Here is a 26085-nt window from a genome sequence, read left to right as displayed (position 1 = left end):
GAAGCGAGTGGGCGGGCTTTCACGAAGGTCCCTCCCCGTTGCCGCAAGCCACAGCAGCTCACTTGCGTACGCGGCCTCCGGGTGGACGTGATCAGAGAAGACGCGGAGAAGCTCCGGGAAGGGTAGGACCAAGAACGTTCTTACGTAACGAAGGAGGCGGGGCGCGCTGTGCGCCAGAGGAGTGGGCGAAATCTCTCAGTGGCCTCAGTTTACAGACCCGGGAGACTACAGACACATGTAAATAAGAGGGCCGAACTAGCGGAATGGCTATTATATCTGCATATGCATAAGGGGCGGGGCCTAGAATGCGCTAGCTAGAGTCTCATCTCTGCCACTTTCCCTTTTTCTCTGTCCCTCAAGATAACACCCTGGGAGCACTTGGACTGCAAACCCAATATCCCTACAAAGCTGCAGTATCCGAAATGGGAGAAACAGACCTAATACATGCAAGAGGTCTTGGATTTCGAGTCCCGGAAAGGTGGCGCGGATAAGGCCCCAACAAAGAACGCTCAAGGTCACTGCGGTGACCGAGTGAAGGTCATGGGGAAAGGCGGGGCCGTGTGCGTCCGCCTCACGCACGCCGCCACACACAGGCTCACGGACCTTGTACAGTCTCTTTTTATTTCTCTAGGGTTCAAATTCCACGTGGAGAGGGTCGGACTTGTGTCTCGGGGTAGGACAGGGACTGGGGCTGGAATTGGACAGTCACTCGAGCCTGAGCGGGTGCTCTCAGTGCACCGAGACGTGTTGCCTCTTACTCCGTCGCCTCTTGAGTCCGTCGATGTATCTCTGCAGCTGCTTGGTTAAGAAGTGATCCTTGCCGATCCCAGACCGGTAGCCTGGAGGATAGATCTACACTCAGCGCAGTTAGCAGGGGCACGGTGTCCCTAGCAGTAGATGCCAGATGTGTGATTTGAGGAACCACGGGTAACTTGGGTTGGCAGAATGTGCGAGCACTGGGGTTTGTGTTAGTTTGGGGAACTTTGTATCTCCAAAGTGCTGGGCCCTGCCGGCTTCAAGTCATCGACCTGCGCTCCAAACAGATGGGGGGGGGTCGGGGGAATGCGAAGCAAGATGGGATATTGAGGCGGAGGATGAATAAGGGCAAGATTAAAGAGGATGAGGGCCTGATCTAAGGCAGTGGTGGCAGGCTGCGTTTTGGACACTTCCTGGACCACTCACCATTAGCCATTAGCCAGCCCCCGCCCCCTCATATCATAAGCAGGGCAAACCAGTGGAATTTTGCCCAGATAATCCACTCTTCAAAGGCTCTTTACATTACCCAGGGAAGGGGCCAGGGCCGCACAAAAACCGTCACCCCCATTGGGCAAATGAAGAAACAGCCTTAGAAAACTCCTGTCAGCTAGAGCAGGGGCTGCACTTACGTTGCAGCCCAGACCCCTCACATTTACCTCAATGGGTCTCCCTTGTCCCCCAACTTTTTACTTTCTGTAGGGCTCCTGGAATTTTAGTGAGTGGTAAGGACCTCTGACGAGGCAAACACATCCTGAAAACCCACTCCCACAGGCTCAAGTCCTGCAAAATCGCCCAAGGTCTCTTGGGAGTTGGGGGAGGGACTCACTCTGGAGGGCTTTGGTGAGGATTTCCAGAGCTTCACTCTCCATGAGTTCCATCAGGGGCAGAGGCAGCTAAAGAGGCAGCAAGAGGCTCAGATGTCCAAGGGCCCCCACTTCTGCCCACAGCTGAAATGCCCCACCTGCTGCCTCCAGCCCAAGACCCCCAACCAACTCGTCCCTCCACCCTACAAACCACCCCCATCCCCTTGGTCCCTGAACCCCCAGCTTGCCCATTCCCCACCCCACTAAAATCCCCAGTCTTCCCGGGTGCCTCCAACCCTGTTCTGCTGCTCCAGCCAGTAGGCTCGATGGGGTCTGTGCTTCGAGATTTGGGGTGATGCCATTGAGGAAGATGTTTCTGGGAGAAGAGAAAAGAGAGATGAGTCATCTGTAGACTGCTTGCTGGGTCTTTCCTGGGACAAAGATGGGTGGCATCTGACAGGGAGAATGGCCTTCAGAGAAGAGCACCAGGCACCACCTTAATGTGAGAAGCATTAAGGGACAGTGATTTACAACCCTGGGCTTTACTGGCTCACCCATCTAGGTTCCAGTTCTGACTGCCCCACTGTGTGAGACTTAGGGCCAGTGACTGAAACTTTCTGACCCTCAGGTTCTGTAAAACGGGGTAATAAGAATAACCCTTTGTGGAGTTTGAGAAGTTTAAAGGAGATCATGCAAGGGAAGCCCTATGCCTGGCACACAGTAAGTGCTCAATAAATAGCAGTTAATATACTGTTACCAGTTCCCGTTATCTGATGAAGGGCTGTGTGGAGGGAGAGAAGGGAAAGTTCCAAAAAGTGCCCAGCATGAAGTAGGTACTTTAAAAATGTCACCAATGACTGAATAAATGGCAGACGGGCACCTCCTCGACCTAAGAAAACCCACCGACAAGAAATTAACTCCCTCCTCTCAACTATCCTGGTTATTCCATTAAAACACGGTCCTAACCGCGCTGCGTTTGAGCATTTTCCTGCGTGCCTCTCCCCGACCTGGCAGCCCGGGCCGCAGAACTTTGTACGACGCCTCCCGGTAGGGGGCGCTCCAAGAACGTCTGGTGGATTTAAAGCGTGAAAGATTAGCGCGGGGGCCTCACCCAGGGAATCCTAGAAACGGGATACTACCGCTTCCCCGCGTTTTCCACCAGCAGAAATTGGGGCCCTGGCCAGCCCCCTGCCCTGTGGGCGCCCACAGCCCGTTGAAGCCACACTGACCCGTCTTGGTTCTGGAATCGTCTCCTTCTAAATCGCTTCCCTGGAAGCTGTCGGGGCCCAACTCCTCTGGCTTGTCCTTTCTGTCATCCCATTGTTCCCAGATGTCCTCAGAGTCTTTGCGGGTCTCCTTCTGGGTGTACCACTGGTCGGTCTTGCTGCCTATGCTGCTGCCCTCAGGTTCAGAGTCCTCACAAGCACTAATCAGGGGCACGTTCAGCCTGGACTGCGACAGCGCAGCCACGGTCCACAGATTCCGGATGTCGCTGTTCAGGCTTGATCTGGCTGAGTCATGGCGGCCTGAAGACTTGACTGATGCCTGTGGGCCACATACAACAAGGAAAGCCCAGCACACCTGTCAGAATGGCCATCGCCAATAAGTCAACAGTGACAAGTGCTGGTAAGGATGCAGAGAAAAGGGAACTCCACTGTTGGTGGGAACGCACGTGGGTGCAGTCACTGTGGAAAACAGTGTGGAATTACTGCAAAAAGTTAAAAGTGGATCTGCCTTGTGACCCATCGATTCCACCTCTGGGAATATATCTGAAGAAACCAAAACACTAGTTTGAAAGAATATCTGCACTTCTATGTTCATTGCAGCATTATTGACAATAGCCAAGATTTGGAAGCAGCCTGAGTGCCATCAGTAGGTGAGTGGATAAAAAAGCTGGGCTGCATTTATACAATGGAATACTACTCGGCCATAAAAAAAGAAGGAAATCTTACCCTCTGCAGCAGCATGGATGGACCTAGAGAATGTTATGCTAAGTGAAATAAGCCAGTCAGAGGAAGACAAGTACCATATGATCTCACTCATATATGGAATCTAATGAACAAAATAAACTAACAAAAAATAGAAATAGTCTCATAGAGAACAGACTGACAGCTGTCAGACGGGAGGGAAGTTGCTGGACTGAGTGGAAAAGGTGAAGGGATTAAGCAAAACAAAAGAACAAAAACCCTCATAGACACAGAAAACAGTCCGATGATGACGGGGGGGGGGGGGGGGGGGGGGGGGGGGGAGGGGTAGGAGGGGGGGAGGGGGTAGGAGGGGTGGGGGGAGGTGGAAGAGAGTAAAGGGGGGATAAATGGTGATGGAAGGGGACTTGACTTGGGGTGGTGAACACACAATATAACATACAGATGATATGTTATACAATTGTACACCTAAAACATATAATTTTATTAACCAGTATCACCCCAATAAATTAAAATTTTAAAAAGGTCCTAGAAAAAAAGCCAAGGGAATCCCAGGGCCAGGGTGATGGGGTGTTGGGGGAGGGAAGGAAGAGCAGGCTGGGGCAGGGACGTGCGGACTGTTGGGGAGCAAGCTGCCCGGAGAGCGTGGAATGAGGATAGGCAGGGGCTGAACAAGTCTGGGGCCTGGCAGAGTGAGAGGCCCAGGAAGAGTTCTTACTTTGAAAGGCTTTTCCTCCATGGTTCTAGCCCAACGGACCCAGCCGGTCACAGGCCTCCCGCAAGGAAGAGGGAGTCGCGCTCCAGAAAGGGGGAGGGGAAGGGGGTGACGAGGGTCTCGTGCAGGATGAGTTCAAGCTACAGCCCTCTACACTTGAAACCATTATTTCTCCCCTCCCCCCCCGCCCCCGCCCCCGCCCCCGCCCCCTTAATAGCTTTGCTTGGGTGGGAGACGAGCGGCCCATCCTGGCAGATTCCTCCGCAGGACCTGCCCAGTAGCCTCCAAGCAGAGACGCTGGCGGATCACAGTCAAGAAGGCGGGCCTCGACCGAACTGCGACCGAACTGCGGTGGGTGCAGGGGGAGCCACGGGAGGCCTGACCTGCCTGGAGGTGGCGGAAGCAAGCACCCCCCACCCCCACTCGCGTCCTCGGAGCGCTCAGGCCCGCAGCGGTGCAGACTTTTCCGTTTATTGACGCAGGCTTTGAGGCACAGTTGTGAGGTGTTGTGAAGGACAGGCCCAGCCGGGACAGCGAGACAGAAAAGGGTTCTGGAAATGGATGAAGTGAGGAGAGGGCCAGGAGCCGGGGTGGCAAGCAAGCAACCTAGCCTGCTCCCCAGGCTCCAGTCCGGTGAAAAAAAAAAAGGGTTCTTTGGTCAAACAAGCAAAGCATGCTGGGGAGAGAGCAAGAACGAAGCCCTTTGAGAGGTCTGGGCCGTGGGTCCTGCCCCTACACGGGCACGTTTTTGTCCCGCGGGCTTCCGGGGCCCCGAGGTCGCGGGGGCTTCCTGGCGGGGTTGTGGGGGCGGCGGCGACCCCGTGGCGGGAGGGGCAGCGCGCAGCCGCGCTCGCTCTGCGTGTCCGAGGACTCGTCGATGAAGGCCAGATTCTCGCTGGGGTAATCCAGCGCGGAGGCCGTGGGCGGGGAAGGCGGCTCGGCCTTCTCGGGGGGCGCAGGGGATGGGGGCCTGCCGGCTGGCTGCGCTGGGCACGGCGGTGGAGGCAAAAGTGGCTGCTCCTTCTCCGGCGGCAGTGGTGCGGTGGGGCCGCCTCGCTGGGTCACCCGCGCTGTCACTGTGCCGGTCCAGCTGGCGGCCTGCGCCGTGAAGCCGCCCATCTGCGTGGGGAGGAAAAGCAGTCCTCCACCGGGGGTCCCCGACCGCCTCAGCAACCCTGGGAGCCTGCCCTTCGCCAGTCAGGCATTGTCCCCCGTTTCCCCTGGTCCTCCTGCCTCAGCGCGCGGGAGGAGCGAAAGGCTCATCACCTAGCCGCACGATCTCCCCTCCTTCGTCGCACGGAAGCGTCCTGTTCTCTGGGAGCTTTTCTAGAAAACTCGCTGTATTTCAGCTCTGCCTCCTGTGCCCCCAGAGCCCTTTGCGCTCCTCCGCCGGCTGGGCGCGAAGAGTGTGGTGACAAAATATAGGTCGTCCAATTAAATTTGAATTTCAGACAAACAACAAAAATAATTTTGGTATAATTATGTCCCGTGCAATATGTGGCATATACTTATACTAAAATATTGTTATTTGTCTGAAGTTCACTTTTAACTGGGCTTCCTGCATTTTTACTTGGTAAATCTAGCAACCCTACCCGTAAAAGCAGAAATGGAGTCGCCTGCAAACCTGTCTGAGTTTATCCCTTTGCCCCTGGCCTGTGCATAATGGGGTTCACTCAGTCCCAGCCTGGAGGAATCCACACTCTGGAAGGGAGGTCGGCTGGCCAAGCAACTGCTGGGGTACAGCGCGTCAGCGCCACGGCGCAGGCGCGGAGCCGACCAGGGGGCGCCTACCTCTGCCCTAGTGCGCCGGGACACTGCTCGCAGCCAGTTCCCTATGGTGGTGAGCACTGAAGCGAAGTAGGCCAGGCCGAACAGAATCCAGAACCACACCAGCGGCTGATAGACTGCAGAGTTCTGGCTGGGGCTGGCGCCTAGGATACCACCGGCGAGGGCAGAAAGATGATGATTGTAGGGCAAGTTTTGAGCCGGCAAGTCACCCTTTCACCACCCCTCTTCCCAGCTCATCGAAAGGATCCGCTGTCCTCGAGACAATGAGGATGTGCCAGAGTGTGCTAACGCATGCAAAAAATAAGCGTGCATGATTTGAAGTGTGCAAGGTAAGAGCATGTGAGTGGGAATGCTCACGTGTGTGGGGTGCCCCTTATTATATGGGTGAACATGCATGGAGGTGTAGGCATGCAAGAATGTAAGTGTGCATGAGATGTTGTATCGGTGCCGAAATGTTAGGGTGCTTTCCGAGAGCGAATATAGGGGTTGCAGCCATCCTGTGGGAGTGCACAAACACCGGGTGCCGTTTGGAGGGAGAAGCAAAAGCGCAGAGCCTCCGGGTAGGAATAAAGTGGGTAGGGAAGTGAAGCACAAGAAAGGTGGCCTCACCGGCCACATAATCCCCGAACCCCACCGTGGTGAGCGTCACGACGACGAAGTAGATGGCCTCCAGCTTGCTCCAGCCCTCCATATAGCAGAACACGAATGTGGGGGTGAGGACAAAGAGCAGGCAGCCAATCAGCAGGAAGAGCACCGCTGACAGAATTCGCACCAGCTCCTTGGGCACGTGCCACTTCTGCAAGGAGTCGCCAAACATCCATTCTCACACCCCACACCCCCTCCTCTGGGAGCGAGAGGGGAGGCTCCCGCCATCTCAGGGCCATCTCAGGCCCCGAGCTCACATGCTGGGAGGGGACGTAGGAAAGGTATCCTGAGCCCAGCACAAGGGCTTGGAGCAGCTCACCAGGAAGATGGCTTCTATGTGACCGATGCCGCGGCGCAGGGAGGAGCCCAGCCGGTCCCCAACCCCTGCCAGCAGCATCCCAAACAGCGGGATCCCCACCAGGGCATAAAAGATGCAGAAGAGGCGCCCAGCATCTGTTCGCAGGGCCGCGTTGCCGTAGCCTGGGCAGAGGGGCCATGCAGGAGGTCTAGGGGTTACCTGGCATCCCCCTACCTCCCCCTGCAACTTCCCCCTTGAGAAAACCCAGCCACCCCTTTCCCCCCTCCATGTGCCCTGTCCCCGCCCCCACCGATGGTGGTGATGATGGTGCCTGAAAAAAAGAAGGCACTGCCCAGGTCCCAGGCTGAGTAGTTGCTGTGATTGGCTGAGTTGGTGTCAGGGTTCGCACCCCCTCCCAGGGCATCAGACACTTCCTGCAGGACAAGGCGCAGAAAGAGGAAGCTTAGTCCTTCCCTCCGGTCCTGGCCAACCCCCTGGCCCTCCGGTGTCCACAGTGTTCCCTTCCTACCCCTCTCAGCTCTCCCCTTCCAGCTGGTCTTCCTGATGGCAGTCCCTTTGCGCAGGCATTGCAAATTGGGTGACTCAAATTTGTTTGACCTTCCCGTTATTTTATAAACATTAATCTGCCCCCTAATTTCACACAACAGATTTCCAATTTCACAGCAGTCAGGAACACAGACTCTGGGACCAGACTGTCTGGTTTCAAATCTTAGTGATGTGTGAACTTGGGCAGGTTAACTCTCTTTCCTCTGTTTCCGCATCTACCAGGTGGAGACAATAAGATTACCTCCCATACAGAGTTGCTGTGAAGGGTTAAAGCACTCAGCAAAGTAAGCACTGTGACCCCATGTGGTAACCATGCCTGGTGATTTCCAGCTTTCCACAGACCCCCGGCCCCCCACTCCTGTTGCCCCTATGGAAGCTGAATTTGAGTCCCTTGCCTTAAAGAATGTGACGAAAGTTAAGGACCCTCCCTCCAGGAGGGTTCATATATCATCACATTTTTTGTCCAATTTTGGGAGATCCATGAACACACAAACCGCTGCCCACCCTGCTGAAGTTCTGTGCTACACAGCAGGCGCTCAGTGAATATGACTAAATTAATGGGATGGCCACGTGTCTGCCCCTCCTGCCAGCCTGCAGGTCCCTCAGGGCGGGATCTGTGCTTTGAGAGAGCCTCCCCTAAGTGGTAGAGGTCATAGCACCTGAGGAAGGGGTGCCATCAGGCCCTGCCCCAAGGAGCACAGAGCCAAGACACAAAGGCAGGGAGTGGGGGGGAGATCAGAAACCCCATCTGTCTCTTCTGCAGTCCTCAAGAGCAAGACCCTTTCCAAATTAATTGTCCTAAAGCAACGGTCCCCAACCCTTCATAGCTCCCCACTGTCTGCAGAATGGAGTCCCAAATCCCCAGCCCAGGGTTTAAGCCCCTTTTCAGTCTGGTCCCAACCTCCCTTTCTGCAGTCTTCTTTCCTGAATCTCCTGTTTGGGAACCCATGTTAAGGTGACTGTAGCCCCAGATTTCTAAGAGGATCTCATTTCCTGTAATAATACTTTTTAAATAAAGCCAAGAAGTGAAATGTATGACTGAAAGTGGCTTAATTTTTTTTATTTTGCAACACTTCTCCAGTAAATTCACTACTTAAGAGGAAAAATTCTTTGTCATCCTGTGTGTTCTAATTTTTGTTTCAAATGACTAGGCATCTGCTAAATCTGAGTTCTGCAGAACACTCCGAATTTCCAGCTTGCATTCCTTTGCCCGGGCGGTTACTCTGCCTGTAGTCCCTTGCAACCCAATCCCACATCTCCAAATTCTACCCATCTCACCTCCTCATCAATTACCAGCCCTTCCCAAAGGCCTCTGGCATTTCCATCCTTGCCCCCAGCACCTAGCCCAGGGCCCAGCATACAACAAGCGGTTAACAAAGGAGGAAGTAAGGAAAGCTCCTTTTCCACTGAATTCTAGTGATCTGTCCTCTAGCCCATATGTGACCTCCTCTAGGGCACAGCCTGAATCTGTCCCACCCCAATGTCAATTTCCCTGCTCACACACTGGTGTATAGCACAGCACCTAGTACACAGTAGGTGCATAATTGCTGTATGACTAATTGTGGAAGAAAAATAGAGCAGTTGTTGCCCCCCCCCCTCTACTTTCTGCCCTTCCTTTTCTTCTTCTCTTTCATCCGGGGAAAAAAAGTACTCCTTTGTGAAGATAAAGTAGGTCAGATTCCCTTCCTCCCTCTGCCCTGTGGTCTGGCTAGACACTGCCCTGCCCAGGCCTCTCTGGGCCTCCCCCAGTATTCTAGAAGTGTCTGGAACAATGTCAGGCTGCTTTGTGTCCTGGCCCCACCCCATCCTCATCTCTGCCCTGGGTCCTGCCATACTGGGAATCAGCTGGAACACAGAGGCCTCCATGCTGCTGGCTCCTCTCTCCAAAAGAACAGGCAGGGAAGTGGGGTACCCTTTACTCAAGTAAAAAACACTCACTTATTAAAGTTAAATCTTAGGTTTTTAATATGATAGTGATTCAGAAATGAGACCGAGCCACAGAATTGTGGCTTGACGGTATCCCAGGAGACAAGCCCAGCACTTTCTTTACTCATGGACCAAAGCTGACCCTGTCCCTGACTTGCCCTCCCTCTAGCCTCTGCATCATAAGCATATGTCTTGGGGCAAAGGGGTGCTTGACCTCGCATCCACGGTGGCACAGACAGGCTTAGGAGGTCCTGGGACCCTCCAAAATCATCTGCACATGTTTTTGTGTGCACCCTTCTGGCTTGAAGGGGTGTTCGTAGTGTTCCTGGGACCTCTGAGGCATCAGTGACTCCAAGAAAGTACAGGGAACCAAAGTAGGGTTGCCAGATTTAACAAATAAAAATATTGCATGGGACATAGTTATATTTAAAAACTATTCATTGTTTAACTGAAACTGACATTTAGCTGGGTGTCATGGATTTTACCTGGTAACCCCTAAACCAGTGAGTTAGACCTGTGAAAATTGAACATCTCATGTGCTACGGCCATTTATTCATTCCTTCCTTCCTCCCTCCCTTCCTTCCTTCCTTCCACCCTCCACACTGAAGGAGACCCCCAAGGAGCACAGTGCAGTGCTAGGCACAGCACGGAAAACCAGTGTCCCCGTGGATGCCATATTGAAAACACAGAGACCTGATCCCAGCCTCTGCCCTGCACCCCCAGCTGCACCCAGCCTTCAGGGGTGCCAGTCTGGAAGCAGCACCCCAGCACACGGCCCCACTGGCATGCAGCTAGTGCCAGGTGGTCACAGGTGACTGCCGAAGGGGCTCTCACCCACCCACACACCTGGATGAAGAGCCCTAGGTCCTGGTCGCTCACACATGGATGGGCCCTCAGGAACTTCTCTCGGACCTCCCCCAGCTCCCTCTGGGCCTGCTGCTCGTGCGGCTGCTCCAGGGCCTGGAACACCAGGGCACCGGACACCAAATAGAGCAGGACCAGCGCCAGCAGTGCCAGTAGTGTGGTGCTGCGCATGGCGCGCCCAGGGGCCCGGCCAAGTCCACTTCCCTCTTGGGGAGGCTGGGCAGGAGGCTCCTGGAGGGCTGTGGTCACTGCGGGCAGAACCAGGGATGCCTAGATCAATAGCCTGGCCTGACACCCCTACTCCCTCCTCCAACCCCTACCCACCAAAGGGTTCTTGGAGCCCCCTGCCCTACTGCCCACACATGTCCTCTCCTCACATCCCTCTGTCTGAACACTTGGTACCAGGAAACACCCAGTCCTCCTCCCTCCTCTGTCCTCCCCCTTACCTCCACTGCCCGGCCCTCAGCCCCTGTCCGGGGGGCTCCAGGGTGTGAGAAGAGAAGAGGGCACCGGGAAGGGAAAGGAAGGAGAGTGGAAGAGGGAGAGACTGAGCCTGCTGACGGAGAGGCAGAGCGAGGAGGAAACGCCTGCCAGCCGGCGGGGGCGTGGGAAGCCAGCCTCCCAGGAGGAGGCTGAGGGAATGAGGAGGTGCTGGAAGGAACAGCGGGATGGAAGGCCGGACGCACAGGGCGGAGACGGGGATGGCTGGCCCGGTTCATCCGCCGCTGCTGCCGCAGCATCTTCCTGATTCCTCCCTCTCCTCCTGCCTCTCCAGGCAACGCTGCTAGCCGCGATGGGCCGGGCGGGGAGCCTCCAAGGTCCCCCAGAGCCCCGCTGCGCTTTCGAGGAACCCACGGATGGATCCGGTCCCTGCGCAGAGGCGAGGCAGGGAGGGACCGGGGTGGGAGATGGGGAGTGCCGGATTCCGGGAAGGAGCGGGGCGGGGGCAACACACCGGACCAGTGCTGCATCCCCCGGGGCAGCTGTCAGCCCCGGGGACAGCGGGGACAGCGCGCCCACGCACAGACGCTGCACAAAGCCTCGCGCACCCCTGCTCCACCCTGCAGCTCCACCGCCAGCAGCTCTGGCTGCAATCACACGCCCCACCTGCGCTTTTCCCGACTCGCGGGCACCACCAGACCCCAGGGCCAGGCCTCGGCACCCTGGAGGGCCACGCTGACGTGTGCCCACCTTCATGCACGCACACTCAGGCCAAGGGGCCACGGCGCAGCGCCCGCCGCCCAGACACACCACACACCCGCCACTCGCTCCCACCGCCTCCCTCGTCTTCACTCCGACGCCTCGGAGCGTGACGGGCGGCAGGGCTCGCGCGACTGCACGATTCCCGGAGGCGCCGCACGTGGGAGGGAGGTGGTGCTCAGCCTGGACGCCCCCTGCACGCCCCGCCTGGGAGTCGGTCCGCACTCCCTCCCGCGTCCCTCCTCCCCGCACTCACTGTTGGCCCTGCTGCGGTTGAGGCTGCAAGCCAGGCTCCGGCGCGGCCTCGCCGGTGCCGGCTGGGCCACGGAGGCGGCTGAGGCGGTAGGGGCGGAGCGGGCAGCCGGTGGGGCTGGGACCCCCCTCCCACCGCCAGAAGCCCCCCTCCTACCGTGGTTAACCCCTCCAGCTCCTCACCTCCCTCTGGGCCACACCCTCGCAGATGCCGCCCCCCCACAGCCCCTAACCTGAGGCAGCCCTGTGTCCGAATTCCGGCCAGTCCGGGGAGATTAGTGGCCTAGGAGCCCGAGAGGGGCGGCCGCTGGGTCCAGCCTCAAGTGTCAGACCAGAATCCTGCTACTGCCCCTCCGGCCAGACAGTGTGGCCAGCGGCACGGCCTGGGGCTGGACATCATCCCGCTCACCTCTCTGGACTGGCGCCACGCTAATCTCCCAGACCCACTATGGGATGGGAGGGGCAACTCCCCGCCCCTGGGGACAGCCTGGCCCTTGGGCTCAGCACTCAGGAGGGAGGGGATCCTGCCAGACAAAGGATGGGGGACCCGCTCCGGCCAGCTGGACCTAGCCAGGGGGTGGGGCGGGGCCCAGTTCTGGGAAGTCATGCTGGGGCACCTCCCGCCCTTGCTCCTGTATCACCATCCCTTGGTCCTCACTCCTGTTCACCCAGCATGGATCCGGTGCCGGCACTCCCTACCCAGCTGCTCAAACTGCCAGGGCCCTGGAAGGTCCTGGAACTCTGCTCCTCTCTGCTCTTGCCCACTTTACCATGCCCATCTCTCCAAAGACCCTGGCTCTTGCCTGGGATCCTCAGTCCTTAGGGTGGGTGGTGGGAACGGTGGGCTCTAAGGCCGACCAGCCCCCACCAGTAGCGGGCCTCCACTGGTGACCAAACTCTGGAGCCTGCAGGTGCCCACTGACAGAAAACGGATGGTGACTCCCACCTGGGGGTGCCATTCTGAGCACTGAAGAGGTCAGTATTTGTAAGCCTAGCACACACAATAACGTGCCTTGCCAATGTTAACAACTTTCCGTTCAACAAAAAGTGTGCCCTCCACAGAGGCCCTGAGGTCCTGCTGTCCAGGACAGTCCCAAGTGAAGGGTTTAGAGACAGGCTCAGTGCTAGGCCCCAGGGCCTCCGAGGAGACGAGACAGTCAGGTCCGTGTACATGAGACAGACCCTGTGACAAATAACTCCCAGCCGTGGGGCAGATCTGCTGGGGCCATGGCTGCAGAGAGCGGGGACTGTGCTACTAGGGGTAGCCAGAGAAGGGGGCCCTGGGACCACGAGGCAGATTGTGGGGGCAGCCCACCCTTCTGGCCAAACCCACACCTGGTAGGGAGAAGGGGGCTGCTCGGTCATGGGCCAACCCCTCCTCCACAGGCCCCAGACTAGCCCACCCTGGACCTCAAGGCCAGGTTGGGTGTGACGGCAGGGAAGCAGGGTCTGCAGAAACCCCTACCCACTGCGGAATGAGAGGCACAACAGCCACATAACCACCGAGCCACGAGACCCAGGAGGGGACACAGTTCCCTGACCCAGAGAGCGGAGGCAGCTAAAAGAAGTGATGTTGAAAGCAGGTCTTGAGGAAAGAGTACAAATTATTCAAGTAGGGAGGGGACTGGAGCAGGAGCAGGGCCCTTCTGGTCTGTCTTCCCTCCAGACTGCAGGCTCCTCCCTCTCCCTACCCACCAGCCTCGGGGAGGAAAGGAGCCCCCATCAAAGGCTGGTGTCTGATCAGCTTTCAGCCAAACAGACAACGGTTCAAGAAGCACAGACAACTGCCAGACGGTGGTCGGCCGTGGGGCACGGACACTGTTTATTGAGTGGCAGACACAGGAGAGGTAGCTGGCTCCAGCGTAGAAGCGGAGGCGGCAAGTCATGCCAGGCTGCTGTGCGCATCTGGCAGCCAGGGCCATGCCCCCAACCTGGGGGATGGCCCAAACTCACTACAGTGGAAGTAGCAAGGAGCCGGCCAGGGAGGAGGTGGCCACAGCCCCTGGGATCCTGGGCAAGAAGCAGCAGAGGAACTTGGCACAGGGGCCTGGGGTGGGAGGGATTGGGGTCTGGGTGTTCTGGGATACAGGAGGAGGGGATCACGTCTGTGGGGTGGAATAGAGACTGTGGTGGTGGCCGCCTGGTCCCAGCACCTGGGAGAAGAGCAGAGGAGTGGTCCGCGTCTGGCTGCCCCCGTACCAGCCTGGCTCCCGCCCGATGGTGCCATACCAGCTGCCAGAGCCTAGGCTGCCTGACATGCTGCAGACAGAGAAACGGGGTCAGAACAAAGGCAGTGACCAGAGAGGGAGAGAGGCTGATGGCAGAGCCCGCTGACCCAGACATCCCAGGACCCAGGGCTTGAGCGCTGCGGATGGTAGCAAAGTGCATCCTTGGGGCAAGAGGGGGACAGCAGGGGGGGCCCCACCCAGTGCAGATGGAATCCAAGGCCAGGGCAGGGGCAGGGGCTGCATGACAAGACCCAGCTTTAGGTCACCAGCTCCATGGAGCAAGCGGCAGTTCAGGGGCCCTACCTGGTGCTCTCGCCCTGGCCATGCTCCCAGGAGCAGCTCTCCTCCTCGCAGTGCCCGGCCCGGTCAAAGAAATAGGAACGGGAGCCAAAGACCTGCCCATTGAGGATGCGGCTGGTGCTCTGGGGGAGAAAGCCGCCATTGATGTTCTCTCCTGCCCCACACTGGCCTCTCGCAACCACCCCAGGCTCCAGCCCAGGCTGTCCCAGTGCCACCCCCCTACGCCGGCCCTCACCAGGTCCTGTGGAGGCCGGTGCACCCGGAAGAAGCCCACCAGCAGGGTGGTGGGCAGCAGCTCCCACACAAAGAGTATGAGGCCAAACACCAGGTAGCCTTTGTTCCCCAGGTCATTCACCAGGTCCGCCTGTGGGAAAGCAGGGGCTCATGCCACTCGGCAATTGTGCCAGTGGCGCACCTGGCAAGGGCCCAGGAGCCATGGCTACTAAGGAGGCAGCAGGCATGCTGAAGGCCCACCTGGTCGGAGACGTTGTACCAGTCGTAATCAAAGGCATCCAGCCGGCTCTGGGGAGCCAAGGCCAGGGCTGCCAGGTTGTAGCAGGCTCGACTGGCATACAGCAGGACCATGGCACCACCCATTGCAGCTGCCTGGCACACACTGGTCCCCTGGCACAGATGACAACAGGGGACCCTCAGGGAGGGGAGGCTCCAGCTTCCCCTCTGCCCTGAAGACCAATGCCCAAAGACCCCAAAGGCCACCAGGCACCAGGCATGTGACCCTACCTTGGCCTCCAGGTAGATGCTGGTGGAGGGCGCCCGCCGGGCAACAAGGCAGAGGCAGGCAGCAAGAGAGAGCGCGCAGATAACGAACAGGGAGTCGCTCACCAGGACACGCACCAGCAGGAGGGCCCAGGGCTGCGCCCGGCGCCGGCGGGACAGCACAGCACACAGCACATTCACCAGCAGAAAGAGCAGCGAGGCACCCACGAAGGCCCCTCGGACAGCCAGCCTGCAGCCCACGGCACAGTCAGCCCCACGACTGCCCTTGGTGCTCACCCACTGCCCAGCCTCCCCCATTGTCCATCAGAACCTCAGGCCATCCGGTCTGAACCCTGCCCCTCCAGTTTTGCAAGTGGGGAACTGAGGCCCAAGGAGGTCAGAAGGTGACTGTCAGGTGTGGTACAGTGGAAGGAGCCCTGGCTTGGGTGTCAGAAATCTGGGCTTAAGCCCTGGCTCGGCCTCCGGCCACATCTGTGTGGCTCCAGTCACATCTATGACCTTGAACATGGTGCTTTACCCTTCTGGGCCTCAGTTTCTTCATCTCTCAAGTGGAGATAGTAACAGCCTCACATGTAAGTTGTAAAAACTAAAGATGTTTGTAAAAGCTCTTAACAAACTGTAAAATGTTGTACAAGATGACAGAAGTATCTCCACCCAAGGTCACCCAGAAGTGGTTTGGTGTTGGAGCTTCAGAGGGCTGGAGCCTCCAGCTCTTCCTCTGTCACAGATGATCCGGGTACCTTCTCCCCTGACGGCTTCTCTTATTGTTGCCCTTCACATACGCAAGTCCCCTGCTGAGCCCTCTGCACCAGGTGCTTCACTTTTCCAAGCTCTTTCACAAACACTGCCTGAGCTGTCCCTGTCCCTACCTTAGCCCTGCCATGGGGGAAGGGATAGACACCAGGCTGCTCCTGGCCTAGGGTCTGAGCCCACCAGTGTCCTGAGTACTTACAAGCCTCGGCTCATCTCTGGCCGACGCTTCGCCTTGGCCTTGAACACCACCTGGGAGCAGAGATGCTCATTATTCCTTTGCGCCCTTGAGGCTTGAGGCCCCACAGCCCACGCCCACCCTCACCCGGTTACCACGGTTACCTGCGCAAAGTAGAGGTTCATGAGCGTCAGTGTGAAGAACTGCAGGCAGACAGGGCAGCAGTAGAGAAGCCAGAAGGGCAGGGGCCCCAGGCGGTTGGCTCGGGGTGTATCTCGGAAGTAGAAGGAGAAGAGGGTGGTACGCAGGGCAGCCCAGAGCAGACAGAGTGCCAGGAACACCGTCTGATAGCTGAGACGCTTGTGCCCGTACAGAAGCACCAGCCAGAGCTGGGCATAGACGGAGAAGAAGAGCAGGGCATACAGAGTGGTGTAGGCCGCAGTCAGCCCCAGGGTCACAGCCGGTGGCAGCGCAGGAACCAGACCAGCAGCAGGCACCAGGCCAGACAGGTTACTCTCCATGTCAGGGATGGAGGCCTGAATCCTGATACAGAGATGGAGGGGCTGGCAGGGGGCCAGGGAAATAAAAATAAATATGGAGAGGTGGGAGTTGCAGGATACAGAGACAGAGATGGGGAGCTCAGGAGGAAAGAAGTAGTGGCTGGCCAGGCCCTTCCCTGAAACAGACCGACATTCGCTCTTGCAGCAGCCCTTGCAGCAGGGCACTGGCAGCCTGGGGCCTGGGCCCTTCACTCAGGAGCGTGGAAGGACAGTCTCTCCTCTCCAGGGCTGAGGGTGGAAGGCGTGGGGGGTGGGGAGTGTCGCCGCCCTGGGCCAGTCCCAGAGCCAGGAGCTTGGAGTTGCAGAGGCTGAGGAGAGGGGTACTTGGCCTTGGTCGCTCCAGTCGTCCGGGCAGGAGGGGGAGAGCCGGCCGATGCCCGTCGGTTCTAGGCAGCGGTAGCTGCTGGGGGCGCTCAACACCCGGCTCTCCCCCTCCTCAAACTGGAGGCTCTCTCCCCTCCAATAATCCGGATGGGGTGGGGGGCCTCTGCCTTCAGTCCTCGGGATTCCGGACGCTGCCAACCCACCCTCCACTGCGACCACTCTCCAGCCGCGGGAGGCGGGAGGAGGTTGACGCCAGGCCCTCAGTCCGCCTCTGGGGGAGCCGGCTCCGGTCGCTGGGACCCGGGGCTCCGGGGCTCCAGCTCCCCGGCTCCTGCGGCTCCGCCCCCTCTTGCGCCTGCGCGGGCGCCGTTTGCTACGCAAACTGCGTAGGGTCTAACCACCCCCGCCCCAACCCCGCAACCCCGCGCCGCACCCCCCGCGTAGTCGCTCGAGAATGGGTATGAGCTACGCCGCCGCCCGGCGCCGGGGGTTACGAGAAGTGGCGGACGACTGAGGTGCTGGGGCAGCACGGTATCCGGCCGGCGCCCGGGCGGGCTGTGCCCGTGGCCACCCGCCGTTGCTAGTTTGCGGAGCCGCCAGTTCCCACGCTTCTCTACTCCATATCCAAACCAAGATCGCGCCACTAGGCCGAGGGCGGCAACGACTTCCCCTCGTCCTGTCTCTGAAGAAAACTTCCGCCCACAGCCAAGATGGCCCCCGGGTCCCGCCCTCTGGGCCAGAACCCGCAAAGCCCCGCAGCCCTCGGAGGCCCGCCGGTCCCCCGCCCTAGCCGACAGCGGTTCCTGCTTACCTGGCCCGCCGCTTGCCAGGCGCGAAGTCCCCGCGAGTCCTACGGCCACCCTCACAGGGACCACTATCTCTTCTCCTGTGCTTCGACAGTCATCCTGCCAGGGAAGAGGCTCCCTCGCTTATCTCTAGGGCCCCCCAGATGGAGCAGGGAGTGGTGCCCGTGATGCGTGCGGTGCGAGGTTTCCACAGTGGGGAGGAGGAGGGACCCGGTCACCCAGTGCAGATGGAGTAGTAACAACAGCAACAACGATGCATCCTAGGGCTGAGCTTCAATTATGCCTTTGCTACGTGCTTCCACCTACAGTAATCACGACTTGGTTTACAAAGTTCACTGGTCCCTGAGGGAAGTGTCATTATCCCCATTTTACAGGGGTGGAAACTAAGGCCCAGAGGGGCTGGAGGACTTGTCAACAGAAGCTAGCCCCTAGGTTCCAAATTCTCAGGGCACCCCAAAGAATCCTTCTGCTCCCACACACGCCCCAGGTACAAGGAAGTTGGGAGAAGAGCATAGGGAGACCAGGAAGGGACCCAGGAGGAAGGCGGTGGGCGGGGAGCATGTTGGGCTGCGGGGGCGGGGCCTGGGCCGACAGTGGCTCCGCCTCCTGGTGACATCTCGGTAGCTGATTGGGCTGAGCCGGTGACAGTTCCCGTTGCCCAGGCAGCTAGAGCCGGACTCCCTCAGTGCTAGAGGGAGGCGCAGGCCGGGGTCAGGGGCCTCGAGATCGGGCTTGGGGTGAGACTTGCGTGCCGTCATTACGGGCGTGTCGAGCCGGGGCTTGGGTAGGGGTCCGGGGCTCCACAGCACCAGGGCTCTGGAAGGAGATTTAGATCCCCGGTGGACAGGCTGAGCTCCTTGCTCGGCCAGACTCAGAGGACAGACGGGGGCCTGGGAGGCGAGGCGGATCTGGGGTCCTAAGGTGGGAGAGGGAACCTGGAGCGCCTGCTCCCCGACCCACCGCCAGCCACCGTTTGCCCCAGCTGTGCTCTAACTACCTACCATCTTGTCCCTACAGCCCAGAGCATGTTCCAGATCCCAGAGTTTGAGCAGAGTGAGCAGGAAGACTCCAGCCCTGCAGATAGGGGCCTGGGCCCCAGCCCCACAGGGGACCAGCCTCCAGGCTCCAGCAATCACCCGTGTACGGCCCCAGGCCTCCTGGGGGAAGCTGGTCGTCAGCAGGGCCAGACAGCCAGCAGAAGCCACCATGGAGGTAGGCACCACCACCCCCAACCTCCTGCCTGTCCACTTTGCCCCCAACCCAGGAACACCCCACACCTCAGCCTCATCCACACTCACTGGGTGGCTTTGAATAAGTCCCAGCTTACTTGGGCCTCAGCTTTCCTCTTCTGTAAAACAATTAATCACCACCATGTAGGCCTGTTAGGATAATTAGCAGAATATACAGGAAGCACTTAATTATAGTGTTGGTGCTTAGGAAATGCCCGAATAATGTAGCTGTCAGTGTAGGACCACAACAAAAATCACTGGGAGTCAACCAGTGCGCCAGAAAGGGGAAGTGACTTGCCTAAGGTCATACTTATTTGCCAGTTCCTTTGGGTAAAGGGCTTAAGTCTCCACAGTGCGTGCCCCAGGCTTCCAGCCCCCAAGTCTGTGCTTGCCCACCCCGTGGCTCACATCCACACCGGACTATCCTTGCCAGCTGCCGGGGGCAGGTGACCCCAAGAGGCAGACGGCCCTCCCAGGCAGCTGGTCTGTGTGGGGGTGGGGAAGCGTACTGCATGGAAGGATGGGCACCGGAGGGCAGTGGCCATTTCTCAGTTTCCACCTCCCAGGGCCTGGCACTTCAAAAAACCACAGGGATCATCTGAGAACACAAACCATGTCCCTTGCCTGCAGAAACCTAAATGACCCTCTCCCCATTTTCAGGAGCAAGAAGGCCAACTGAGGCCTTGTCCCTTCCCCATTCACACACGCTGTCAAGCTGAACTCCACAGACGTTCTCTAACTTCCAGATCTTTGCACTTTTCTGTATTTCTGCTCACAGCAGTTTTCCCCTCCCACCTGGCTGTTCCTCCTCTATATCAGGTGCTTAATCTGTGCTTGGAGCTGTCCCAGCTGCCAGGGACACACCAGTGAACAGAGGAGATAAAAGCCCCTGCCCTTGGGGTGCCCGTATTCTAGTCAGTGGGGGACGCGAGCCATAAACAAACAAGTAAATGATACAGTGAGCTAGAGGATGACACAGGCTGGGCAGCAGTGTAAGAAAGTCTTTACTTTCTCCAGGTCAGGAGTGCTGGGGGCCGGGGGCCGCCACTGAGAAGCACCAGTAGAACAGAGTGGAAGGGAGGAGGCAGGAGCCACTCCCTCTCTGTGGAGAGATCTTGAAGGGGTGGGTGAGAATGCAAAGGCCCTGAGGCCAGTGTGGCCTGAGGGATCAGTGTAAGGGGAGGGGAGTTGAAGAGACGTCAGTGAAGGAGGGGGAGGGGCAGCTGGGCGGGGCCTTGAAGGCTGCATGAGGCTTTGGTTTTTCCTTTGAGTGAAAACTCGGGAGGGCTTTGCATAGAGCCCAGTGATCTGATTTGGTCTCCCAGCATCACTCTGCAGGAGGGGCGGTGAGCCTGTGGGCGGCTTGGGATGGACTTACTGATAGTGATCAGGTCCAGGCTCTGCCCCTGGGAATAAGAGTGAGGGGAGGGCTGGAGAAGGAAGTCAAGGAAAGGAATGCCAGGAGGCGGGAAGGCCCGCTTCTCTTTTATGGAAGAAGACTGGAGTGGCCAAGGAGAGAGTGGCAGGGAGCTGGAGTAGCCTTCCTGGGTAAATGAGGGGTGTGGCTTGGGGCTGGGGATGCCTGAGCCACGGAGGGGAGGGCTGGCACAACCTGAGAAACTAGATGTAAGGAGGAGGGCACGAGAATGGTCTGAAGTAGCAATAAGGAGCCAAGGGGTTGCCAGACCCAGCCATGAGGAGGGCTGCCAGGGAGAAAATAGAAACCACTAGAGAAGACTCTACAGGATTTCTTAAACTTTTGACCTACTTTTCAATGTCTAAAAAAGCAAGTGATTTTTCCATAAAAGATCCCCAAGTGCCAATAACCTGCTAAAGCCACTGCCTCCCTCTAGATGGGCAGGGCCCCTTCACTCTTCATCCTCCCTGTCTCCTGGGCCTTGCTGGACTGTGTCCCCAGGGCAGCAACTGCAGCCACCTTCTATATTGTGACAGGTCAGTATATAGCCCAGTGCCGGGGAGGGGCAGGTGTGTGGGGAGCTGGGGGTATGGATGGTGGAGAGGGGAGGAAGGACACTCAGTGGGAGAAAGAGCCCCGCACGAGGCAGCAGGGCCAGACTGCAGGTTTGAAACACGGCTTCACCCTTAGTTAGGTTGAGCTTGAGCAGGTTAGTTAACTCTCTGCCTCGGTCTCCTCTGTTAAACGGGAATAGAACCAGTTCCACCTCTTAGGGTTGTAGTGAGGATCTGATGAGTTAATGTAGAAAACGTGCTTTGAAACAGTGCCTGGCAGAGGAGTGCATGCTGCTCTTACTCTGTCGCGGTTGCTGTTGGTATCGTCACTGCAAGTCTGCCCCCATCGCTGAGCAGACCCGGGGGTTGCCGTTCATTCAGCCGAGAGGAAGACAGGAATAGCCAATACCCCTGATGGCAGGCAAGTAAAACCTAGGTTAGAACCAGGGTGGAAGGGCTTGAAGGTCACGCCAGGGAGTCTGGACTTTATCTCATAAACAATAGGGAGCCACGGGGGGCTTCAGGCAGAGGACAGGCACAGCTGGGTTTAGAGCAGGGATTGGCAGACCATAGCTACAGGTGAAATCCCTCTTTTTGTACAGACCATGAGCTAAAAATGGTTTTTGCATTTTGAAAGAGCTGACAACAATCCAGGAGCATTTCATAGTATGTGAAAATAATATGAAATTCCACTTTCCGCGTCCCTAAATAAAATCTTAGTGGAATACAGCAATGCAGTTGTTTACATAGTGCGTGTGGCTCTTTCCAGCTGTTTCCACAGCACTGAGTAGGTGTGACACAGACTGTGGTCTGCCCTGCCCCAAATACTCACTCCCTGACCCTTACAGAAGACACTTGCCAGCCCTGGCTTTCTGATTTTGTCAGCACTGAGCAAGATCGGGACACAGGGAGTCGGGGCTAGGGCTTGCAGGTACTGGAAGCAACAGGGACTGCGTGCAGAGTGCAGGCGGTGTGAGGGTACCTGCTTATGGAAGAGCAGGATCCAACCCCAGCCCTGCGTGGAGGCAGAGCGTGACTGCCTCCCACTGCCTGGCACAACACTGTTTAAGCAAGTCTGCAGGGATGCTCACAGGGCCTGACTGGGGTAGAGTTCGGTCCCACCCATTTACCTGCAAGCCCAACAGGGGTAAAGAGCTAAAAGCTTTGTTGGGGTGCGGGCTATCTCCAGCCACAGGCCCCTCCCATTGCCCCACCCCAGACCCAGGCTTACTCTGGGAGGGTGGTGTGAGTGGGCCGGCCTAGGCACCCACCTGTGTTCCCACCCAGAGAGGAGCCACACCCCCTCCCTCTTCCTTACCTTCCATAGTGGGGAGAGGCCACCTCTGCCCTACCTAGGGGCATATAGGGGTGAGAGCTGATTGAGGGTGGGATGATTCAGATGGAAGATCACAAAAATCCCCCAGGTTTTTTCCAGTGAATATGACACTTTTTAAAAATCCAAGTGACACAAATGTGCGTCATTTTGACAATGGCTGGCTTGACATTGCTAAATGCATTGCTTTGATAAAAATCCCCCACCCCCTAGGCTAGGCTCCAGGTAGAGTTGGCACCAGCAGAAAACCCAGAGCGCATTCCCTGCAGCATGAGAATTAAGGAGACAGGCCCTGAAGCCAGATTCATTAGGTTTGGATTTCTGCTCTGCTGCCTACTGGCTCAGTGACCGCGGGCAAGTCACCTCTGTGCCTTAGTTTTCTCCTCTGCCAAATGCAGACAGTGAGTAACCTCTCTCCTAGGGCGTGATGAGGCCGTAATGAATGAATGCCCGTGAAGCACTAATACGTTGACACATCTACTGTTCTGCTTGTGATTCCTGGGTGAGGCAGCTGTGCCCGGACCAAGTGCCCATCTGCAAACCACTCACCTTCCTACTCTCGGGCCTGGCCGCTGTCAAGTGTGGTGGTTGTTTGGGTTCTTAGAGCTAGTAAAGGAGAATAATAGGTGATGTTTCCTGAGCCCTTCAGTGGCCAACCGTGTGACTTCAGGGAAGTTCTTAACGACTAGGTGTTTCCATTTCCTCATCTGCAAAGCAGGGAGAACTTGGCGGCCACTTCACCGGGAAAGGTCGGAGGTTGTAGGACGTTAAAGCAGGAATGTGGTGGAGGTGGGACCCACCTGGCAGCAGACCCCCACCTCACTGCCCACATCCTACAGAACTGGAAAGTGCTCTGCAGATGGGCCTGATCCTGTCAGGGGTCTTTCTATTCCCAGCTCCTCTGGTCCCTATTTCCAATCCCCACTCTTGATTTAGCTGTGTGTTCCCTGCTGCCACTACTATCCTCAAAGGGCTTTGGTGAAGCTCAAAACAGGCAGGCGCTCTGAACACTTGTCCTAAGCCTTTCTGGATCCAGTCCTCTCTCTGCTTCTTCTTTTTTTAAGATTTTATTTATTTATACTTAGAGAGAGAGGAAGAGAGGGAGAGAAACATCCATGTGTGGTTGCTTCTCGTGAGCCCCTCACCAGGAATCTGGCCTGCAACCTAGGCTTGTGCCCTGACTGGGAATCGAACCAGCGACACTTAGGTTCACAGGCCGGCATGCAATCAATCCACTGAGCCATACAAGCCAGGGTCTCTCGCTGCTTCTTGGCTTTCTCAGCCAGGTATCAGGAGCTGGGATCCTTGGAGGCCCTACATCCCCTCGAGCTGAACCACGGGGCTCTGTTGAAGGTCTTCTGGAGGGAGAACAAGACACTGTTATCCCCTGGCTTCAAGACCTGGCCTCAATCTTGCTTCCTTCTAAAAGCTTCCCTGACAGAGAGGCCCTGCCATGGACACTGGGCATGTTCTCGGCACCTGTTCCAGGCCCGTTTTCCACTCGGTTACATAGCTCTGAGTTTTTGTTCCTGGGAGTGGTTCTCAGGGTTGGCCTGGGTGTGGGGGTGCGGTTGGCAGGAGTGAGGGCTGGCTCACAGTACACAAACCATACAAACTCCCAACACAGTAGAGGTGCCACATTGAATAATGACCCATCGTGCACTTTCAGCTCACGAAGCACTTGCACGTTCTATGTTATGTGACCTTGATACAGGAAGGGATAGATTTATCTCCGCGTGGAGGCAAAGACACAGGCTCAGAGAGCAGAAGGGTGTTTGGACAAGGGAAGCGGTGAAGCTCAAAGAATAATCATTGGACTTTGGATTCCAATGAAAGTCTAGAAACTTAGAGCCTCAGAGCGTCACAGTTGTGTGACGGCGGGTGAATCTTAACCTCCGTAAGCCTCTGTCTTCTCATCTGTAGTACAGGTGTTAGTCTGTGGGCAAAGTTAGTACTCACTTCCCAGAATGGTTAGGAGCATAATGAGAGTGCCGCAGGCCTAGTACACAGTAAGTGCCCCATATTACCTAAAAAACATCAGGGCACTTCCAAGCACGTGCTGTGGGAGGTGCAAAATACTGCCCGCAGGTTCTGGCTGTCCGGGGCCTCCTGTAGGCAACAGTGAAACAAGTGAGCACCAGCAGTTGGCTTGCAGAGCTGGAGTTCAGCCCTGCCTGGCTGGGGCGGGACATCTCATCCAGGGAACTGGTCTCCGCTGCTAGAGAATGGAGATGATTTGAGAGCTAACAACCCCATGGCCTTGCACTAATAAATATAACTTACTACTTATTATGCCCTTATTTTGTGCCAGGCACAGGGGAAGGTCCTTTCACATACTAAGGCTCTAGCTCATTATTGGGGCTCAGTTAAGATTCGTGGGATTCATGAGAAGTTCATTCGAATCTTCACAAAAAGCCCCAGGAGCTTCCCTCCATTACAGACGAGGGAACTGGCCCTCTGAAAGGTACACTCTGATGTACACACAAATACATCAGCAGGCCAGTGGAGCTAATGCTGGGGGCGCAGAGGAGTTGACATTCACGTCGTCCCCGCACTGTCGACCCTCTCTGTAGGCGCTGGGTCTGTGGAGCCCCGGAGTCGCCACAGCTCGTACCCCGAGGGGACCGAGGAGAATGATGAGACCGAGGAGGAGGAACCTAGCCCTTTCCGCGGCCGCTCGCGTTCGGCACCTCCCAACCTCTGGGCTGCACAGCGCTATGGCCGTGAGCTCCGGAGGATGAGCGATGAGTTTGAGGGTTCCTTCAAGGTGAGCGCCGTCGGGACGAAGGGGCGTGCCCGAGCAGGCTGGGACCTGTACTTCAGGTCACCTCCCACCTGGCTGGTCCGCCGAGTCCCAGAGCACGCCGGGACCTGCAGTCTCAGGACTGGTCCCTTTCGGAGTCCCAGGGCATGACGGAATCTGTAGTCCTAACACCCGGGACTCTACTGGTCGCTTCCTGAATCCTAAAGCATGCCGGGATCTGTAGTCCAGACCCGCTCCAGAAGGCCAAGATTTGGGGCCGCCAAACCCGTGGAACTCAAGGCGTGCAGGCTTCTGTGTTCCTAGCCGGCCTCTTCCGGGTATCCGGCTTTTTTGCCTTAGACTTCGGAGCCACTTCTTTAATTCTTGAATTGTGATCCCATCTTCAGGTAGTCTCCGGCTCTGGCGCTAACATACAGGGTCTTCCTACGCGTCCTCTCTCCCAGTTCCCAGCACAGAGCGTTCTGGGGTCTAACTCGTCCCATTCCTCAGGGCCCAAACAAGCGACCTCTCTTGCTCAGGAAAGTGTCCTAGAGACCCTCTTGATAAAGGCCATGCTGGGAGCTGTGGTCTTTATCTTCCCCGAGTTCTCACTTAGGGAAGGGATTCCGGAAGTGGTGGGCTTTGACTCGGGCTGCTAATTCATTGAACCCTTTCTTCCTCCCACCCCGAAGGGACTTCCTCGCCCGAAGAGCGCTGGCACAGCGACGCAGATGCGGCAAAACTCCAGCTGGACTCGCATCTTCCAGTCCTGGTGGGATCGGAACTTGGGGAGAGGAGGCCCCGCCCCCTCTCAATGACAGGCCTTCGCACACTCCGAGGCTCCCCCTGCGCGCACCGCCCCCGGCTGCCATCTTGTGTGCGGGCGGAAGTCGTTCCCGCAGGCCCAGCCTATGCAAAAAGAGAATCGGGTCTCCCCCTTTCCGAAGGAGGCGTTCTGACCCAGAGCCCGATTCCCTTCCGGAGTTTGCGGGGAGTCTTCAAGGGTTTGGTCCCGTTGGAAGTTTGGAAGTTTTTCCGCCCTCAGCTGCTGAAAGTGGGTTGCTCCAGGCGCCTGCGCCAAGTTGCGGGTCGGGATAACTAACTTCAAAAGAACCCTTTCCTCCGCGGTGACAACTGTGAGCCGACGCTCGCCACGAACTATGCTAATAAAGTGCTCATCTTGCCG

At 57.4% G+C, this 26085-nt stretch overlaps 4 protein-coding genes across 9 annotated transcripts; 1 reads left to right on the top strand and 3 right to left on the bottom strand.

The window, feature by feature from the left end:
* Window positions 1-714: 714 nt before the first annotated feature.
* Window positions 715-4223, bottom strand: CATSPERZ (catsper channel auxiliary subunit zeta). Its single transcript, XM_053917819.1, has 5 exons — window positions 4203-4223; window positions 2789-3104; window positions 1856-1935; window positions 1583-1649; window positions 715-839 (listed from the first exon to the last, which is right to left on the bottom strand). Exons 1-5 carry the CDS (start codon window positions 4221-4223, stop codon window positions 730-732), a joined length of 594 nt encoding a protein of 197 aa, XP_053773794.1. The 3' UTR covers window positions 715-729.
* Window positions 4224-4487: 264 nt separating this feature from the next.
* KCNK4 (potassium two pore domain channel subfamily K member 4) lies at window positions 4488-10556 on the bottom strand. The gene is made up of 6 exons (XM_024574575.3): window positions 10270-10556; window positions 7241-7364; window positions 6952-7112; window positions 6597-6783; window positions 5991-6130; window positions 4488-5318 (listed from the first exon to the last, which is right to left on the bottom strand). Exons 1-6 carry the CDS (start codon window positions 10456-10458, stop codon window positions 4932-4934), a joined length of 1188 nt encoding a protein of 395 aa, XP_024430343.2. The 5' UTR covers window positions 10459-10556; the 3' UTR covers window positions 4488-4931.
* Window positions 10557-13544: 2988 nt separating this feature from the next.
* GPR137 (G protein-coupled receptor 137) lies at window positions 13545-17921 on the bottom strand. 3 transcript variants are annotated; one of them, XM_045183249.3, is made up of 8 exons: window positions 17629-17921; window positions 16098-16496; window positions 15958-16007; window positions 15009-15234; window positions 14742-14891; window positions 14503-14631; window positions 14271-14389; window positions 13545-13998 (listed from the first exon to the last, which is right to left on the bottom strand). In XM_045183249.3, exons 2-8 carry the CDS (start codon window positions 16452-16454, stop codon window positions 13839-13841), a joined length of 1191 nt encoding a protein of 396 aa, XP_045039184.2. In that variant the 5' UTR covers window positions 16455-16496; window positions 17629-17921; the 3' UTR covers window positions 13545-13838. The 3 variants fall into 3 exon arrangements, with proteins under 3 accessions (XP_045039184.2, XP_053773791.1, XP_045039183.2); XM_053917816.1 differs by lacking the exon at window positions 17629-17921 and adding an exon at window positions 17251-17546; XM_045183248.3 differs by lacking the exon at window positions 17629-17921 and adding an exon at window positions 16621-17234.
* A 56-nt stretch (window positions 17922-17977) lies between these two features.
* On the top strand, window positions 17978-26083 carry BAD (BCL2 associated agonist of cell death). 4 transcript variants are annotated; one of them, XM_045183252.3, is made up of 4 exons: window positions 17978-18110; window positions 18641-18835; window positions 24730-24923; window positions 25592-26083. In XM_045183252.3, exons 2-4 carry the CDS (start codon window positions 18649-18651, stop codon window positions 25715-25717), a joined length of 507 nt encoding a protein of 168 aa, XP_045039187.1. In that variant the 5' UTR covers window positions 17978-18110; window positions 18641-18648; the 3' UTR covers window positions 25718-26083. The 4 variants fall into 4 exon arrangements, with proteins under 4 accessions (XP_045039187.1, XP_024430131.1, XP_045039185.1 ...); XM_024574363.4 differs by lacking the exon at window positions 17978-18110 and adding an exon at window positions 18251-18360; XM_045183250.3 differs by lacking the exon at window positions 17978-18110 and adding an exon at window positions 18310-18407.
* The last annotated feature ends 2 nt before the right edge of the window (window positions 26084-26085 follow it).

Source organism: Desmodus rotundus, unplaced genomic scaffold (genome assembly GCF_022682495.2).
Source record: "Desmodus rotundus isolate HL8 unplaced genomic scaffold, HLdesRot8A.1 manual_scaffold_317, whole genome shotgun sequence".
Classification (NCBI taxonomy): domain Eukaryota; kingdom Metazoa; phylum Chordata; class Mammalia; order Chiroptera; family Phyllostomidae; genus Desmodus; species Desmodus rotundus.
Note: the sequence above shows the minus strand (reverse complement) of the source record. Positions and strands in the feature narration are given on the sequence as shown.